The sequence below is a fragment of the Lynx rufus genome, unplaced genomic scaffold (genome assembly GCF_022079265.1).
Source record: "Lynx rufus isolate CCGP_SWC_20201006 ecotype Redwood Valley unplaced genomic scaffold, mLynRuf1.p SCAF_8, whole genome shotgun sequence".
NCBI classification, from domain to species: Eukaryota; Metazoa; Chordata; class Mammalia; order Carnivora; family Felidae; genus Lynx; species Lynx rufus.
In genome coordinates, this window is record NW_025814896.1 from 114,731,678 (window position 1) to 114,745,787 (window position 14,110).

At 41.3% G+C, this 14,110-nt stretch overlaps 1 protein-coding gene across 1 annotated transcript in view; it reads left to right on the forward strand.

Annotated features, from left to right (window-relative positions):
* Positions 1–5,049: 5,049 nt before the first annotated feature.
* Positions 5,050–14,110, forward strand: part of NLRC4 (NLR family CARD domain containing 4) — a 37,088-nt gene continuing 28,027 nt past the window's right edge. Inside the window, exons 1-2 of the mRNA XM_047068243.1 lie at positions 5,050–5,228; positions 12,441–12,564. Of these exons, the coding sequence (XP_046924199.1) occupies position 12,564 (1 nt within the window). The 5' untranslated portion in view covers positions 5,050–5,228; positions 12,441–12,563. The remainder of the gene's footprint in view (positions 5,229–12,440; positions 12,565–14,110) is intronic.

The window sequence follows — 14,110 nt, forward strand, 5'->3', positions numbered from 1 at the left end:
GGACCATAACAGTGACAGCGCCCCTTGGATTGGCTCTTTGTAATGTGCTCTCCCATTGGCTCCTGGAGGAAGGTTCCGATTGGGTCTCCCCATTGTTGATTCCGGAAGTTGACCCAAGGACAGGAAGTTCACTTCTAATTGGTGGGACCTCTAGGTTTCCCCAGCCTTCTTGGCTGCTATTTTTTACTTGACGTGTCTTCTCTGGTGGCTTTTCTTTATTTCTTTCGTCCGTTTTTGTTAACTGGACAAATTCTAAAAAAATTTTAGAGCTAGGAACATTTCTGGAGGTCTAGGATCCCCAGATTGCGTTGTCTTTAGTCATTAAGTAATTGTAATAACGTTTTGACTGAATTATATATCATCCCTGAGAGTCATGTGTGAAAGGAAGGGGGCTGGACTGGATAATAAAAAAGAAGATAAGTTGTAAATTGCTACCTAGAAACTAGGGCTGTCATCTAGACACACTTGTGTATTTATGAGAGAGACAACTGAGGCCAGAAAAGATAAGTACCCTAATGGAGGGTACTCAAATCTCCTGACTTCTAGTTCAGGGCTCTGTTCGCTACAAGGCCCTGTCTGTTGATACACTTATCAAAGTTTACAAACTCATCTAGGTTTTTTGTTTGGTTTGTTTTATTTTAGAGAGAGTGGGAGGGTAGGAGGGACAGGGGCGAGGGGGTTAGAGAGAGAGAGAAAGAGAGAGAGAATCCCAAGCAGACTCTATTCACAGAGGGTGATGTGGGGCTCGATTTCAGGAATTGTGAGATCATGACCTGAGTGAAAATCAAGAGTCCCACACTCAAGGGACTGAGCCACCCAGGTGCCCCACCCACTGAGGTTCTTAAATCTTTAAATACATATACTTAAATTTAATGTCCAAGCTACATAACCATGGCTTCCAATTTGGAAGGAGAGGGTTTGAGGATATATCATGAGACAGACTTGCAGAGATGCATGATGCATAAGCAGTAGAGCAATGGGAAGGCATGGCCATTAATGTGTAAAAAGGAATATTGATACTTTTTGCATAGGAGGTAACAAGTTGGTACTTAAAGGATGAGCAAAAACTTGCTGGCAAAGAGGATGGGTTGTGGGGCGGGGCGGGGGGGGGGGAGTGTGCTGTCAGCTTGGGTCAGAACATTCCAGAGACCATTTAATGGACTTGGGAAACTGGAAGTCATTTAGTTTACTTGGAGCTTACATTTCATAGGAGAGAATGGGTACAGATGAGATTGCATGAATAGGTAAAGAAGAAATCATGAATAATCTTACCTGCTATTCAAAGGATTAGCTTTTCTTCATGGAAGTATTGGAGGAACCATTAAAGGAGTTAGAGCAAAGGAATAACATATCAGATATCCTTGTTAGAATTATTACTTAAAATATCCACAGTAGTAGGTATTTTGACTTGAAGAGCAGAGACTTGTTTTTTTTTTTAGTTTATTCATTTCTGCAAGTGAGAGAGAGTGGGGGAGGGGCAGAGAGAGAGGGAGAGAGAGAATCCCAGGCAGGCTCTGCACTGTCAGCTCAGAGCCCAATGCAGGGCTCAAACCTACAAACCATGAGATCATGACCTGAACCAAAACCAAGAGTCAGACACTTAACTAAGCCACCTAGGCACACCTGGAGATCAGAGACTTCTATGAGACTTTTGCAGAAATATAAGTAAATTGTGGATGAGGGTTGCAACATTGGGGATGGAAAAGAGGAAGCCCAAATGAGACATATTAAGTTTAGGAATCCACAGGACTTCGTGATCAAGGAGAAGAGATGTGGAATGAAGAAAAGGAAAGAGCCTAGCGTGACTTCATGTTTCTTGCTTAGGTGGTTGGAAGTGTTATTTATTAAGTGAGTAAATAAAAGAGGACCTGGTTTGGGGAGAAGGGAAAGTTTTGAACAACCTGCACTAGAACATGCAGGTTGAGCTGTCTAGTTATTCTTTGGTAATAAGGACCCCGTGCACAGTGTAGCATTGTAGTTATCAATGTATGGTTGGTAATTGCATCTATGAATACAGAAGAGATTTCCCAGTAAGAGTGTAGTGAGTGAGAGAAGAGTGCCAAGAGTGATACTCTCCGGAACACCAATATTTAAAGGCAATCTAGGAGGGCATTGGGTTACAAAGGAGGTGAGATGAGTTGCAGTTTAAAATAGGATGGTCAGGATAGGCAAAATTGGGAAAGTCTCATTTGAGCAAGGATTTGAAGGATGTGATCATTTGTACTGGGTCCACTCAGTTAAGTTGGAACTATGATTCCTATAATCCATTTTCCCATATGCCTTTAGGCTAGAGTTTCTCAAAAGAAGAGTTTACACAAGATTTGTAAGGTAGAAATGAAGCAGTAGCCATTGCACTCAGTAGGTTAAGCCTCCAACTTTCGCTCAGGTCATGATCTCGTGGTTTACAGGTTCAAGCCCCGGGTCGGGCTCTGTGCTGACAGCTAAGAGTCTGGAGCCTGCTTCGGATTCTGTGTCTCCCTCTCTCTCTGTTCCTCCCCTGCTCATTCTCTGTCTCTCAAAAATAAACAAATGTTAAAAAAATTAAAAAAATAAATAAAAATGTCTACAAGGAAGGAAAAAAAAACACTCAACAATTGCAACAGAAGAGCAGTTCCTCATTCTGATGATGGACATATGTGGTAGACAGAATAATGACCCCCAAAGATGTCCAATCCTAATACCCAGAACCTCTGACTATGTTATGTTACATGGCAAAGGATAATTAAGACTGCAGATGGAATCTTTGCTACTAGTGTTAACAAAGTGTGTTATGAAAAGCACAAATCATAATGTGATATGAAAAGCACAAATCATAAAAGAAATGGTGACTTGAACTTCACAAAATTTATTTATTTTTTTTTAAATTTTTTTTTCAACGTTTATTTATTTTTTTTTGGGACAGAGAGAGACAGAGCATGAACGGGGGAGGGGCAGAGAAAGAGGGAGACACAGAATCGGAAACAGGCTCCAGGCTCTGAGCCATCAGCCCAGAGCCTGACGCGGGGCTCGAACTCACGGACCGGGAGATCGTGACCTGGCTGAAGTCGGACGCTTAACCGACTGCGCCACCCAGGCACCCCGAACTTCACAAAATTTAAAAACTGCTGAAGACATTAAGTCAATGAAAAGACAAACCACAGACTGGGAGGAAATATTCACTATCCATATATCTGACAAATGATTTGTCTTTAGAATACTTAGATAATTTTTATAAATCATTGTCATTAAAACATGGAAGAAAAATTCACAGATATATTTCATGAAAGAAGATATTCATTTGGCCAATAAGCACATTAAGGGCGCCCAACATCATTAGTCACAATGGAAATGGAAATTATCACCACAATGAGAAACCACTGCAGACTCATTAGAATAGCTACATTTAACAGGACTGATAATACTAAGCATTGGAGAGGTTGTGGACCAACTGGAACTCTTAACACATAAGGACAACTGTTTGGCAGTTTTTAAAAATTTTTTTTAATGTTCATTTATTTTTGAGACAGACAGAGAGAGAGAGAGAGAGCTGGGGAGGGGCAGATAGAAAGGGAGACACAGCATCCCAAGTGGGCTCCAGGCTCTGAGCTGTCAGCACACAGTCCAACATGGGGCATGAACTCACAAACCGTGAGATCATGACCCAAACTAAAATCGGAGACTTAACCGACTGAGCCACCCAGGTTCCCCTGCCCCTCCTTTATAAGGACATTTGTGATCACATTTAGAACTCATCCAGATAATCCAGGATTAGGTCCCCATCTCAAGATCCACATCTACAAAAATACAACATTTACGATCTCCAGGGGTTAAGACCTGATACATTTGGGTGGCCCACTATGACCACATTTCTACATTTCCCCTTTTTATCCTGTATTATATAATTTGTTATTAAAAAGCAATATGAGTTTATTACAGAAAATTAGAATATACAGACAAGCAAGCAAAGAAGAAAAATGTTAATTACCATAATCCTACCTCCCCCCAGATTATTTATATAGTTCTTTCTCCATGAACATACATTTACATTAAAATTTAGGGGGTGCCTGGGTGGCTCAGTTGGTTAAGCATCCGACTTTGGCTCAGGTCATGATCTCGTGGTTCTTGAGTTCAAGCTCTGCACCCAAGTCTCTGCTGTCAGCATACAGCCTGCTTCAGATCCTCTGTCCCCCTTTCTCTGCCCCTAGCCTGCACTCTCTCCCTCTCTCTCTCTCTCAAAAATAAATATACACACACAAAAAATTTAAAACCCAGCCAGTAGCGCAGCCCTTGATCTCACATCAGAGAAACCCAGCTCACAAGCTGGAAAAGACTGCTGTTACTCCCATAGAAAACCCAATATGCAGAAAATGATTTAGGGGACAACTTAGATATCCCCCTCTGTCAGGTGAACGTCAGAGTGCTCTTTTTGAACTAGGCAGTTAAGGAACATAAAAAGTTCATGGTAGTTTGTGCAAAGATAGAGGAAAGATTACACAAGAGTGTCCTTTTCAAGAGAACTTCCGGGAGATTTCTCCATTTCCAGAGCTGAATGTCAACTGGCTTCCTGGAGTCTGTGATCACAAGGTTTGAACGTGTGTGTGTCACTGGAACCTGTGGCTCTTCACATTCAGGAGAATGTCCCATGCATCCATTTGCTCTGTGCTAATGTTGCCCAGGACCCTGATGACCGAGAATATACATGTGCTAGAAGTCTGCTGGGATCCATGGCACGGGTGGCTATGACTGCAATAGCAATATGCTTTAGCCAACCCAACTGGCTCATTTAATTTCTCTCTCACTCATTTAATCATAAAAATTAGTATGTATTAAATGTTCAAAAACACTTTGCTTCATTTTAGCTATAGAATAAATAAACCAACAGAAGTAAGACTGATGTGTTGTGAATAATGAGTATAGTGTCTCATGAGTAATTCCTTTCCTGATGCGAATTTCTAGCTATTGTGCCTTTAAGGTTCACGGTCAGCTTCTTTCCCTTGCTACTTCTACTTCCTCTCATCTTCCCTTTCTGAACCGGTAGTTTTGGTATCCAAACCATTCTTACTACACTTTGGAAAGAAAAAAAAAAGGAACTTATGTTGGCCCTTCTCTTACAATCCCCTACCACAGGGGCAGGGAGACATTCAACCCACACAACACTTTACGTGAAACGGGAAGCTAATAAGAAGAAACTTTATTTTGAAAGCCTCTTTTGATACACCAAGAAGAGGGCAACTGGATTGCTCAGCCAGGTAATGTGGGGAGAGACAAGGGGGTTTTAGGTGGGTTTCAGAATCAAATACTAAACTGTGGGTTTACATTCAATTAAAGCTTGGGTGTGGGGATATAAAAGGCTTACCACTGAAGAATGTGCTTTTGCATGGCTGGATTTGACTGCTGGGAAACTTTTAGGGGTGTTAGCCTGGTCTGCTGGGGTGTCATGAGATTACTTGGAATTGATGTTAAATGCACATTAAGTCAGAGAGGTGTGTTTTTCTATGAGACAAAGTGAAGGAAAGGACTTTGAAAAATACTTGTTGGACTTATAGAAAGGAAACCTACTCTTTTTCCTAAAAGTGTTGTTAGAGTCATAGGTCAGAACTGAAAAGGCCTGGGGGTGGGGGAGCTATGTAGTCCCTTCAGCCTCTGAATTCCTGACAAGAAAGCTGATATCTGGAGAGAGAAGTGAAGGAAACTGCTGTTCACAGGACATCTATTATTGACAGTACTGACAGGGTCTCTACATACTTTCTCTCAGTTAATCCTTACAACCCTAGTTTAGAGAGGTGGAAACTGGCAGAGAGTTTAAATGACTGCTTCGGGGTGCCTGGTTGGCTCAGTTGGTTAAGTGACCTACTCTTGATTTTGGCTCAGGTCATGATCTCACTGTTCGTGGGTTTGAGCCCTGCATCAGGCTGCTTAGAATTCTCTCTCTCTCTTAAAATAAATAACCTTTTTAAATTTTTTTTTCAACCTTTATTTATTATTTTTGGGACAGAGAGAGACAGAGCATGAACGGGGGAGGGCCAGAGAGAGAGGGAGACACAGAATCGGAAACAGGCTCCAGGCTCTGAGCCATCAGCCCAGAGCCCGACGCGGGGCTCGAACTCACGGACCGCGAGATCGTGACCTGGCTGAAGTCAGACGCTTAACCGACTGCGCCACCCAGGCGCCCCATAAATAACCTTTTTAAAAAAAAGATAGAACCACGTCTCCTGTCACTCTCTTAAAAGTTGGGCAAACTTCTCTGCTGTCTTATAGTCTGTTCAGGCCACCATCACAGAATACCACAGAAACAGAAAGCATTTTTCTCACAGTTCTTGAGGCTACAGTTCAAGATTAAAGTGTCAGAAGTTTTGGTTTCTCCTGAAACCTTCGTTTTCAAAAAAAATTTTTTTTAATATTTATTTTTGAGAGAGAGACAGAGCATGAGTGGGAGAGGGGCAGAGAGAAAGGGAGACACAGAATCCAAAGCAGGCCCCAGGCTCTGAGCTGTCAGCTCGGAGCTCCTCGCGGGGCTCGAACCCACAGACGGCAAGATCATAACCTGAGCCAAAGTCAGATGCTTAACCAACTGAGCCACCCAGGTGTCACCTGAAACCTTGGTTTTCGGACGGCTGCCTTCTCACTGTGTCCTCACATGGTCTCCACTGGGCAAGAATCCCTGGGGTCTCTCTTTGCGTGTACAAATCTTACCTTCTTATAGGACCCCAGTCAGATTGGATTAGGGCCCACCCTCATTTTAACTTAATTACCTCTTTACAGGCCATATTTCCAAATAGCCATAGAGTGAGTACTGGGGGTTAGAGCTTCAACATATGGATTTTGGGGAACATAATTCAGCTACAACACTAATAGTAAGAATAATATTTTCTAGTATCCAAACTGAATATGAATTTTTGGCAACTTCAGAATCAGCTGAGATGCCTTAGCAATTTTAATTTTAATTCATTATTTTAGCAGACAAAGTGACTGATGGCCAACTCAGGGACTAGCTTATTGTGTTTACATGTGAATACAAGGATCTTCTTGGCTCCTTCCTCTATCTTCTCCCTCTTGTCTGTTCTCACTGAACTCTGCTTAGTCAGTGGAGGTCTGATACCTCCAAGACCCATACCTTTTTTGTGGGGGTAGAAAGGGAGGGAAGAAACTATAGTAGCTCCTGTTTACTGAGTCTTTTCTGTGTACTAAGGCCTCCCAGCTTAACAGTGGTAGAGCTGGAATTTGCACTCAGTCCTGACACCAAAATAGGCCCTTGCTCACACTCACGTGCTATCCTCATCCTTGCTTCCAGGCTGTAACCTCCCATGGCTCCTTCTCTATGCTGCCCCTCTGCCTAGAAATACCCTTCTGCCTTTACTGCCTGGTGAACTTTGGTTTCCTTCAAAACAACTCAAAAGTCACCTCTTCCAGGCAGAATTAAATATCCCTCCACAGGGGTTGCTCTAGAACACTGACCTTCAAAACTGCATTGACTGCCACTCGCGATAAGAAATACCTCTTCTAAGGGCGCCTGGGTGGCTCAGTCGGTTGAGCGTCCTTCTTCAGCTCAGGTCATGATCTCGTGGTCTGTGAGTTTGAGCCCCACGTCGGGCTCTGTGCTGACAGCTCAGAGCCTGGAGCCTGGTTTGGATTCTGTGTCTCCCTCTCTCTCTGCCCCTCCCCTGCTCATGCTCTGTCTCTCTCTCTGTCAAAAATAAACATTAAAAAAATTTTTTTTAAAGAAATACATCTTCTATCACTACCCAGTGCCAGGGTACATAAATAATTGAAATAAAACGTTCATGTGTTCTGATAGTTTTAATTCTATGTCATTAAAAATATATATCCTAAGGCACCTGCCTGGCTCAATCAGAGGAGCATGCGACTCTTAATCTTGGGGTTGTGTATTTGAACCCCACATTGGGTGTAGACATTACTTAAAATAAAAACAGAAATAAACTTAAAAAAATTAAAAAACTAAAAATATATATACTAATTGTAACCCACTTAAGTTACTATCATGACCTGCTAATGAGTTGGCCGATTTGAAAAGCTGCTCACGAAGATACTCTTTCTCGTTTTGACAACTTTTCTTGTTTCTCTCATCTCTGAAAGCCTCAGATCCTCCAGCTCTACATATAAATGTGTTGGGGTCCAGTTCTTTTCTGATACTGGTTCCTGAGAGGTTTCTGATTATCAGTTTCTACTCCTTCTGGGTTTCTACTCCAGGAAGTAGGACTTGCTGTATCTTCCTGTCTTTCTCTCCAGCCTGGGGGAGCACCTGTTTGCCCCAATTCTCTGACAGATCTAAAAAGAGGTGTTGATTTTCAGTTTAGGCAGTTACTTTTTACTTGGTATGCGGATGGAGTAATGACTTCTCTATAAGCCAGACCAGAAAACAGAAATCAAAAAGGCTTCCTTTAAAAATAGAAAGCAATAGGGTGCTTGGGTGTCTTAGTTAAGCGTCCAACTCTTGCTTTCGGCTCAGGTCATGATCTCATGGTTTGTGAGGTTGAGCCTTGCATCAGGCTCCGCGCTGAGCATGGGGCCTTCTTGGGACTCTCTCTCTCCCTCTCTCTCTGCCTCTCCCTTGCTCACACACTCTCTCTCTCAAAATAAATAAAACATTAAAAAAATAGAAATCAATAATTTTTTTAACATCTATTTATTTTTGAGAGACACAGAGAAACAGAGTGTGAGCAGGGTAGGAGCAGAGAGAGAAAGAGACACAGAATCTGAAGCAGGCTCCAGTCTCTGAGCTGTCAGCACAGAGCCCAATGCGGGTCTCAAACTCATGAACCTTGAGATCATGACCTGAGCTGAAGTCAGACACTTAACCGACTGAGCCACTCAGGCGCCCCAAGAGAAATCAGTAAAACTTTAAATTTATATGGAAATGCAAACAGTTCTTAAAAAAAAAAATTGAAGAGTTTACCTGATTTCAAGACTTATTATAAGGATGCAATAATCAAGACAGTGTGATAATGGCATAAGAACAGACATATAAATCAATGGAACAGAATAGAATCCAGAAGCAGATTCACAAATTCAATGGGTAAAGGATATTTTTTTCAACCAATCATGCTGGAAAAATTGGACATCTCTATGGGGAAAAAAAACAAACTTCAACTCATCATCTTCATAAACAAAAACTATCCCCAAATGGATCAATGACCTAAATGTAAAAGCTAAAATTATAAAACCTCTACAAGAAAACTTAGGTGAAAATCTTTGTGGCTTGGGATAACAATGATTTTGTAGATAGGACACAAATAGCATGAACCAAAGAAGAAAAAATTAATAAGGTGGAATTCAGGGGCTCCTGGGTCACTCAGGCTGTTGAACGTCCGACTCTTGATTTCAGCTCAGGTCATGATCTCATGGTTGTGCAATTGAGCCCCTTGTCCAGCTCCACACTGGGCTGGGTGTGGAGGCTGCTTGGGATTCTCTCTCTCCCTCTCCCTCTGCCCCTCTCCCTCTCCCTCTGCGAGCTCAGGAGTGTGTGCACATGCTCACTCTAGCTCTCTCTCTCTCTCTCTCTCTTTCTTTCTCTCTCTCAGTCCCACTATCTCTCTCTCAAAAAACAAACAAAGCCCCCCCCCAAAAAAACAAAAAAAACACACCAAGGTAGAATTTATAAAAAGGAAAATGTTTTGTTTTCCAAAAGATACAAGGCCGTTGTATTAATAAAACCTTTGTATTAACCATGTTTTTAATATTTTATATTTTATGATGCTTGGCTTGCTCGGGGGTTTTGCTAGCTGGGAGAGCCTGTGCCTACCAGGGCTAACTAATTCCTAGGAACAGCGAAACACTTGTCTCTATGTGTGCCTTTCTTACGCAAAACAACTAATCCAAAGACATCCCCAACCACCAACTTTACTAACAGGCACCAAGCCATTATTCCCTTGCCTTAAATCACTCCAGAGTCACCATTATATCCCAGAGTTTGCCAAAATTATTCAAACTGTCTAATCCTAAACTTGTTCAAACTTGCCTGCCCTGCCTTACCCATTTCTTCCTGTGAAAACTATAATGCAGGCTGTGGGCTAAGCTTTCTCTTTTTCTCCTGTCTCCTGATCAATTCCGGTGCTGCTCGGGCAGCCCTGTGTGATGTGGCGTCCCCTCTTTCTACTGGGAGTTGTAAGTAATAAAACTTCTTTTATTGGTATTGATCTCTCCATTTGGTCACTCCATTATCTCTATAAATTAATTCCTGGATACAATCAAAGCAACCACAGATTAGGAGAAAACACTCACAGTACATATAACCAACAAACAATTTATATCCAGAATCTATGAAGAACTCTTGAAAGTCAGTAATTAGAAGACAACTTAATTTGTAAAATGGGCAAAAGATCTGTACAGATACTTCACAGAAGATTTATGAAAGAATGATAAAGTACATGAAAAGATGTTCAACATCATTAAATGAAAATTAAAAATACATAATGAGATACCACTAAAATAAAAAAGATAGATAATGCCAAGTGTTGGTGAGAATTTAGAACAGTTGGAACTGTTAGTTTTACATGGTGGTAGGCATGTAAAATGGTAATAACCACTTTGAAAAATGGTTTGGCACCTTCTACAAAATTAACATACACTTGGGGCACGTGGGTGGCTCAGTTAAACACCGGACTTTGGCTCAGGTCATGATCTTACGGTTTGTGAATTTGAGCCGCATATCAGGTTCTCTGCTGTCATACCAGAGCCTGCTTCAGATCCTCTGTCTCCCTCTCCCTGCCCCTCTCCCCACTCTCTCACGCACTCTTTCTCTCTCTCAAAAAATAAACATTAAAAAAATTAACATACACTTACCGTATGACTCAGAAATTCTACTTCTAGGTATTTATCCAAGAGAAATGAAAATACATGTCAATAAAGATAGTAATATATGAATGTTCATAGCAGTTTCACTCATTATAGCCACAAACTGGAAACAAATCAAATGCCAATCAATCAAATTGATAAATAAACTGATCTGTTTATACAATGGAATACTGCTCAATCAAAAAAGGACTTAACTACCAATAAATGCAAACAAGGCAAATCTCAAAAACATGATGGTAAATGAAAGGAGCCAGACACAAGAGAACATACTACATTTTTCCATTTATATGACTCTCTAGAACAGGTGAAACTAATTTACAGTTAAAGAAATTGATCAGTGGTTGCTTTGGTGAGGAATAGGAGGGATGGATTATACAAGGAAACTTTCTGCAGTGATAGAAATAGTCTAAATATAGACTGGGGTATTATTGACTTTGGTGTGTACATTTGTCAAAGCTCCTTGCATTTTACTGTCTGTAGTTTTTGTATCATATATAATTATATTTTAATATAATATAATAATATATACATACAAATGTGTTATATAATATATAATTATTATAATCATTAACATTTATTATATATAATAAACATGTATACATCAAATACATAATATAATACCTGCATACAAATATACCATATATATGTATGTCTTGTATATAATTATACCTTAATGAGGTTGATATTTTTGTTTGTGTGTTGTTGTTGTTGTTTTGTTTTGTTTTGAGAGAGAGAGAGTGTGTGTGAAAGCAGGGGAGAGAGGCACAGGGAGGGAGAGAGAGAGGAGAATTAAGCCTGGGATCATGACCTGAGCCCAAATCAAGAGTTGGACACTCAGCCAACTGAGTCACCCAGGAGCCCTAACGAGGTTGATTTTTTTTTTATTAAAAAAATTTTTTTTAATGTTTATTTATTTTTGAGAGGGAGACAGAGTACGAGCAGGGGAGGGGCAGAGAGAGGGAGAGACGCAGAACCCTAAGCAGTCTCCGGGCTCTGAGCTGTCAGAGCCCAACGTGGGGCTCAAATTTGTCAACCAAGAGATCATGACCTGGGACAAAGTCAGATGCCAAACCAACTGAGCCACCCAGGCTCCCCAATGAGGTTGAATTTTTAATTTTTTTTTTTAACGTTTATTTATTTTTGGGACAGAGAGAGACAGCGCATGAACGGGGGAGGGGCAGAGAGAGAGGGAGACACAGAATCGGAAACAGGCCCCAGGCTCTGAGCCATCAGCCCAGAGCCTGACGCGGGGCTCGAACTCACGGACCGCGAGATCGTGACCTGGCTGAAGTCGGACGCTTAACCGACTGCGCCACCCAGGCGCCCCGAGGTTGAATTTTTAAATGAAACAGTTTAAGGGGCACCTGGCTAGCTCAGTAAGAAGAGTATGTGACGCTTGATCTCAGGGTTGTGAGTTCAAGCCCCACATTGGGTGTAGAGATAACTAAAACAAACAAACATAACTAAATAAAATGAATTAGTTTAAAACTTAACTGCTATAGAAAGGTCTGAAAACATATAGTAAATTAAAAAAACAAACAAACGAATGTCAAACAGTATATACAGTGTGTCCCTATTTGGTGTGGAAAAAAATAAGTACAAAAGTGACAATGGTTGCTGCCTGATAGCTTTTGGTTCTGTTTTGTTAGTTTTACAGAATGAGGAGCAGTTGTACAAAAAGAAGGGAACACTATTAGTATCATCTTTGACCTGTGCATTTGGAAATATCATCTATTGAGATATAGAAAAGTGAAAATCTTTTTTTCAGAACAAGTAAGTATACTAGAAATTAAATCTGCTTGGTTGTATAGTGTGCCACCAAATATGGATGATATTGAATGGGAAATCAATCTGTGTCTTCTCCCCAACAGTTATTTGTGGAATTCCCCATAAATATTCTGTGGTTTTGAGAATTCAGTTACAAACATGGCAACCCATGATAACCGGCACAACCCCACATAGAACAGGATTTACGCACAAAGAGTAACCAGGGGTATGTTTTAAAATGTTGGTCCCCTGCCATTCCCTATTCAGCCGCATCCTCCCAGCCAGACAGCAAAGAGCTACACCTGTCAAGATCATTATGAAGAAACATGGTGTGGATCCAAGTGGCAACCAAAATGTAATGCTTTCCACTTTGATGACTGGAGTGAGACCCGTGCTATCCAATATGGTAACCACTAGCCACATGTATCTATTTAAATGTGAATTTAAATAAATAAAAATTAAGTAAAATTTAAAATTCAGTTGCACAGTTGGGCAAGCCACATTTCAAGTGCTCAAGAGCCACCGTGGCTTGTGGTTACTCTACTGGACAGTGCAAACTGAGGACATGCCCATCATCTCAGAATATTGTACTGTATTAGCACTGACCTAGATAGAATCTGATAAGAATGAATACTGAACGAATGAATGAATGAATGAATGAATAAGCAGCAGTGTTTTCACCTAATTACTTGATAAGAGAGGAGTATGGTAGTCCAGACAGGGGGAGGTACACCACGGTTAACAATAAGAATACCTTACAGTTACACAGCAGTGCACTTTTCAAATTTTAAAACATTTTTATGTATGTGACTTATGCAATTTTATTCAATCTTTCTCATCAGTCTTCCAAACAGAGAAAGTATCAATGTCTTAATTTTATAGCTGAAGAAATGTTAGTCTCAAACAGGCTAGCATTGGGTGCCTGGGTGGCTCAGTCAGTTAAGCGTCTGACTTCAGGTTATGATCTCATCATGATCTCACGGTTTGTGGAATCGAGCCCTATGTTGGGCTCTTTGTTGACAGCTCAGAGCCTGGAGCCTGCTTCAGAGTCTGTCTCCCTCTCTCTCTGCCCTTCCCCCACTTGTACTCTGTCTCTCAAAATAAATATTAAATAGAAATTTAAAAAGGCTAGCCTTGTGACCTTTCATAGTCTCTAGGCCTCTCTGAGGTGACATTTCTTTGGCTATCCAATGAAGAGCCTGGCTAGACTCAGACTCAAGGGTCGTCTCTGTAGGGATGCTGCAGAAGCCAAGAGGACAGATGAGACCCTGGAGGGGAGAGGTAAGACTCGCTGACAGGTCATGTGCACTGTCATCTGGTACCATTCCAACTGAGGTTAGTGGTAGAAACTGAGACGGACAGAAAGGGAAGCTGGGTGAAATCCTGGGGATCGGAATGAGTGCCAGATGGTGCCTTTCAGACCAGAGAGGCCTTGGGGTCTTCAGGAGGAGCACATCATTTATATGAGATGAGCTTAAGATCTGAAAAGCAGGAGCAGCCTAATACAGGAAGAAAACTAGTGCAGACAGTGCCCAAGAGTGAAAAACCAGGG